The following is a 6,000-nucleotide window of genomic DNA, read 5'->3' on the forward strand; positions in this document are numbered from 1 at the left end:
CATGTTTTAACTATAAAAAAATCATAACTTTTTGGAAACGAAGCAGTCATAATATGAGCACTTTACTATTTCATTCCTAGAAACATTCTAAAGCATAAAATCCCCAGATTGACTAAAATAAGAAACCATGCGTACATGGTCACATACATATAAACCTTGTAACGACACTGGAAAATACCTGGCAGGGTCCTCAGCGTAAATTCCATCATGTAAGGGAAAGTTTTTCATTAAAGTATGTTATCCCATTTTAAGCATAGTTTTCCTTAGCCTTATCCCTGTTTTCAAGGTCTGTACTATTTTACAAATAGGTATTTTTGTTGTTGTTGTTAAACTAGACTTACTGGGGAAATGCAGAAAAAGGAAATGAGGAAGATTATTTAATATGTGGATTCTTATAAAAGAAATTCTTGTGGCAAAAATGAAAGTGTCTACAGGCCATGCCATGGACATTATACAAATAAATAAGGAAGCCATTTGGATGGTTTACATGACAATTGTCTAAGTTCCTCCTTGTTCCACCAAAGTTTCTAAATCAGTTTAAAGTCTTTTTACAAAATTCTGTAACTTGAAAGATGACACATATTCTGATATATATTATTCAATAATATCAAAAATGTGATTTTTGTTGAAAATTATACAGGTTTTGGAGGTTGCTTTGATACTTTTTAGTACTCTAGAATAGCATTTTTGACTCATCTTTCCATACCTCAAATGATATTCATGATCTAAAGGAATTAAAACATCTTAAAATAATAAGAAAATAATTTCCCTCTTCAAGTTCAGGACCTCATAACTTTGGTCTCTTTTAAATATCATAACTAAAAATAGATAAGGCCCTCATGAATTCATTCAACAAATATTTGATGAGGGTCATTTTCTGACAGGTAATGTTCCCCGTGTGAGGGATACCAACCACAGTGGTCTAACTCTGAGACACGCTTTAAACTTTAGAGTTTAAGCTAAAAGTGCTCTGGTGCAAATAATGGTGCTCTCCCTCAATAAATCTGCTGGCTTGTTCGCCAGGATCATTCGCTGGCCTAATCATCTTAACCTAGAGAGAGCTCAGCCTTCGTAGCTGGCTCACGTTTGCAGGCAGGTTTTCATATCATGTCCATCATCTCATCACTGAAAATTCATAAAAATTCTGTCATTAGGTTTTTCTAGATATTAATAACATTGTTGTAATAAAGCAACCCAGACCTCTCGTTTCTATGTAAACAAAAAATTGCTTTACACAAGGGGTGTGGGCGTCTTCTGGTTTTCATTTGTTTTCAGTGTGTTTATGCAGCTTAATTGTCTCATCAGGCACTTTCCCAACATAATTATGCTTTTTAACAAATGGTGTTTATGGCAACCCCTAACAGTGCAAAAGAAAGGATTAGTTTCATCCTCTCATTCCACATTTTGATTCCCTGTGGACAGCTAAATCACACAAAGATGGTGTTAGAAAAATTCACCTTCACAGCGAAGCTTAAATGAGCGGCAGTACCAGGCTCAGAAAGTGACCCAAAAGCAAGTCCCCCAAAACACTCTGTTTGGGACAGGGAGATCCTAGTCTTCCCATCTCATCCTTCAATTACCATTGGATGACCTCTGGTGATAGATCAAACACGCGGCCGTCCCCGCCCCCGCGCCTCCCCACCCCCGGAGAACCTAGCCCAGCAAGTGCAAAGTGCAGCAGTTCACCTGCCCCCTGCGCACGCACCCCACCGGCACTTGGAGGCCGCAGGGACGCTCGCCAGGCTGCTGCATCGCGAGCTGGGGCCAGAACCCCGCTGCTGGGATTCCCTGCGCGGTGCCGACGAGGTTCCTGGGTGGAGTGTCCCAGGACCACGTGGGCTGAAAGGGAACCCGAAGTGACTCCCGGCCTCCCCACAGGTCTCGCGGGACGCAGCAGCGGTGAGGGCGCGGGGTTGTGGCGCCTGGGAGCGAGGGGCGGCCGGCAGCTGCGCTGCCCTGGCCGAGCTCCCGAACCAACGGCCGCGCCTGCCGCTCTGCGGTTTGGGAGGGGAGCGGACCTGCGCGCGCCAAAGGGCGGTGGGGCAGGGCGGCCGCCCAGCACGAGTCGCCGCCGCGCGTGGCCCGCGCGCAGCCTCCGCCGCCGGCTCCGCCTCCCGGACGCCCGGAGCGCGCCCCACCCCAGCCGCACACCGCCCGGGCTGGCTCTGCGTCTCCCTCCCTGACCCGGCACCACGTGCCTGGCGCCCTTGAACGCTTCAGATTTTTCTCAGTGTTCCCTTTTCGTCTGCTCTTCTGTATCGCCAGACCCTCTGCAATTCTCTAGTCAATTAATGACTTTAAAGGGGCATTGGAATCTAATGATCAGGCCTTTGCCTATTGATCATGCACCAGCAGGGGGCTCTTCTCTGATTTCCTTGGAAGGGACACACGCACTCACACATACCCTTCTGGTAAATCCCCTCCTGGAGGATTAGTGCCCCCCGTGACTGTGAACTGGACCCACCCCGGGACAAAAGCAGTCCTTGTGCATACCCATTTAGTCAAAGTTACAACGAATATGAAACAGGCTTCCGCATTTCCTTTTTTTCTAGGCCACTCAACCTTGAAAACACATTTCGCTTCCAAAAAATCAGGACCTGCTTTTTTTTTTTTCGTGTAGCAAGGATTAAATGTCACCATTTTGATCCAATTTTGTTCCTGTAGTGAAATAATCACTAAATAACTACTTTGACGGAATAAATTAATTTTTAAATCTATTTTTTATTTTCTAATTATAATTTTTAAACACAGATTTGAGGAAATTAACATTTATGTGGACATTTGGTTTCTAGCCTAATGTGGCATAAAAATAAGTAACATAATGAGTGTTAAAAAAAATCAGGTTCATGATGCTTCTCACATCATCATCATTGTACTTAGATGTCACAACAGTATTATGTGCGATTATGTCAGATCCAGCCTTCTCCATCTCGGAGTGTTGGCAGGTAGGAGGGTTGTTGGCAAGAGGAGGGGTGTTAACCTCAGGATCCTGGATCCATTCCAAGGCTGGTAATTACATTCTGCCAGCCAAAATTCATCCCATAATTTTAATTGGATAAATCCTTTCTGGCCTAAGCTACTGCTATGCCTGTCAAACTGTTGCCACATTTCACCCCAGAGGTGTCTGTGTTTTAGTTGCAAGAATCAGTCCCTTTGAGGTTGGCTTATCTGTTTAAATCCTTAAAATGCACTGGGATCCTATGGAATTAAATATATATTTAGGTATTTTTTTCTACTAAATCTGCATAGAAATGCATAAAGTAGATACATACCCATGTTATTACCTAAAGACCAATACCTATCTAATGTCAGCATTCACTAGATAATTTTGAGAGCTTTTTAATCAGACCAATATTCCTAACTTTTTTCGTCTTGCCTTTTGAGAGCTTTTTTGGCCTCTAGCTTTAGCTTCCGTTTTCCAAAAAAAGTAATGTGGTGTCCAAATGTTCCTTCCATGGTAGGGCAAAGAACCAGAATCCCCTGTATTTCACCTTTGCAAACAATCGGATGATGATACTACCTGCTAAATGAGACAGCGTAATAACATTACATCTAGTCTTATCATATTCCTCCAGAGAAAACAGTGTGACACCTGGGGGCTTCATGGTTCTATCTGTAGAAACTGCCAGAAGGAAAGCTTTTTCCCCCACAGCTCCTAATCCTCTCTTTCTCCCTGTGAGACTGTTCCTTACAGAGCTACAGGCTATGGGGGCATTAAGTAAGATAACATTTCTGAAAGCATCCCTTTCTCCACTCTACTCACTTCAAACCCAAATGGAGAGAAAGCAGGGCCCCAGTATTCTTTGTGGGGGGCAGCATCTGGCCCCTGCTTGAGGATGATAAGCATGTATTTTTGGAAAATACAAGGAGACACATACCAACCTGTCCCATGAGAAGTTCAGTGATAGATTGAAAGTATTATTTTGTTCTCTTCAAGAATGGAAAGTTACCATCGGTTACTTTAGGTGTACTGCACGTAATCCTGCCCATTTCACTACATAAAAGAGCTTTATGTCACATTTGTGTGTGCATCTCAAGTCTCTCATTTTTATTTAACTTAGCATTCTTTGGCGGGAGTCTTCCTACTTTTTGAATTAATGTATTATTCTGACTCCTTGATTCTTCTGCTAAATTCACCTTGTGGGCATTAGTTCTTTTGCTCATTATGGTTCCTGTCCAGAAAGATATAAGCTCTGGAATAGAGACCAGCTGAAACTCCCATGGGTCAGTTCTATCTATGACAACTGCTATTCTGTAACACTCCCATTGGGCTTCCTGTTAGACAAAGAGGACACTTTTCTTTACCCTTTGTTTTCGTTTTTGCAAGCAGGGAGAACTTAGTTCTTGTAGGAGACTTTCCTGACCCATCTGAGCTGAAGAGGGTAAAAGAGAGAGGCTGTGCTCGCTGTGGCCTCACAGATCTACCTGAGCCCACAGCCCAGGTGTTGGTTGAGCAGGGCCAGGATGAGGGTGAGGTCAGTGAGGCATTCACCCTGGGCACAAAATGTAAATAGGTGCCAAAAAACTCAGGGATGCGACATTTTTTAAAATAAAAATTAATGCAGAAAAGAAATGTGGTGAACAAAATATCAAAATCTTAAGTAAAGACAGGATCCAACCCTGCACTTGCCTCTCCACTCAGCCTCACTGACCTCACCCTGATCCTGGCCCTGGGAGTGTCCTTTTGTGCCAACCTGTTTCTGATTGTAGGCCTGAGAGGAAACTGTGCCACTCCACCCTGCCTGCATCCTCTCTTCTGCCCCCCAAAATGGGCAACAAAACCAACAATGTCAAGGGTAGAAATTTCCAGGCCAGTGGAGACATATAATTCATACTCTGTTCAAGAGTTTCTACACTTCCATAGATAGGAGACAGCCAATTTATTTCAAAAGAAGGCAAGCCAGGCGCAGTGGCTCACACCTGTAATCCCAGCACTTTAAGGAGGCCAAGGCAGGCAGATCACTTGAGATCAGGAGTTTGAGACCAGCCTGGCCACCATGGTGAAACCCTGTGTCTACTAAAAATACAAAACTTGGCCAGGTGTGGTGCTGCATGCCTGTGATCCTAGCTACTCAGGAGGCTGAGGCACGAGAATCACTTGAACCTGGGAGGTGGAGGGTGCAGTGAGCCAAGATCGTGCCACTGCCCTCCAGCCTGGGTGACAGAGCAAGACTCTGTCTTAAAAAAAAAAAAGAGCCGGACGCGGTGGCTCATGCCTGTAATCCCAGCACTTTGGGAGGCCGAGGCGAGCAGATCACAAGGTTAGGAGATCGAGACCATCCTGGCTAACACAGTGAAACCCTGTCTCTACTAAAAATACAAAAAACTAGCCAGGCTTGGTGGCGGGCACCTGTAGTCCCAGCTACTCAGGAGGCTGAGGCAGGAGAATGGCGTGAACCCGGGAGGCGGAGCTTTGCAGTGAGCCGAGATTGCACCACTGCACTCCAGCCTGGGCAACAGAACGAGACTCCGTCTCAAAAAAAAAAAAAAAAGGAAAAGAAAAAGAAGGCAAAACCTTATTGGAACAAGGAAAAGAATCAACTTTATGTACCTGATACATTTCAGAGTATGAAAATTAGGTTTCCTATTGTGCAGCAGAATTTTGAAATGTTTTTAAAGAACCTCCTAATTAATACTATCTATATTATGTTTTTTTTTTTTGATGTAGCATTTGTTTGTGTTCAGGAAAACATGAGTAGAGAATTATCCTTAGAAAGACAGACGTCTAATTCTTACTGCAACTTGTTTCACTTTAATCACATTTTTGCACTATGTCAGACTTCATTCTATCTTCTTCCCTCATGGAACATGAAAAGATTTTATTTCTCTTTTCATATAAATGTAGTCTGATAAATGAGGGATTTCTTTAAGTGATCTTAGTTGTCACTATAGGACAGCGAAGTGTTTTTAATTACCTGTGAATTTTAAATTGTTTTATCATGTGATATTATGAAATATGTGTTCTACTAGTCATTTTTCTAAAATAGCAAATAGGTTTCA

The 6,000-nt window shown here is 43.4% G+C and overlaps 1 protein-coding gene across 7 annotated transcripts in view; it reads right to left on the minus strand.

The window, feature by feature from the left end:
- FTCDNL1 (formiminotransferase cyclodeaminase N-terminal like) overlaps positions 1-2,104 on the minus strand; it is a 217,607-nt gene extending 215,503 nt beyond the window's left edge. For 5 of the 7 annotated variants that reach the window (XM_063644989.1, XM_063644990.1, XM_055290138.2 and 2 more), the window contains exon 1: positions 1,706-1,976. In XM_063644989.1, coding sequence (XP_063501059.1) covers positions 1,706-1,752 — 47 coding nt within the window. In that variant the 5' untranslated portion in view covers positions 1,753-1,976. Of the gene's footprint in view, positions 1-1,686 lie in introns of all 7 variants that reach the window. The other 2 variants (XM_063644988.1, XM_055290141.2) reach the window with 1 other exon arrangement.
- Between the last annotated feature and the right edge of the window lie 3,896 nt (positions 2,105-6,000).

The sequence above is a fragment of the Symphalangus syndactylus genome, chromosome 8 (genome assembly GCF_028878055.3).
Source record: "Symphalangus syndactylus isolate Jambi chromosome 8, NHGRI_mSymSyn1-v2.1_pri, whole genome shotgun sequence".
NCBI lineage: Eukaryota > Metazoa > Chordata > Mammalia > Primates > Hylobatidae > Symphalangus > Symphalangus syndactylus.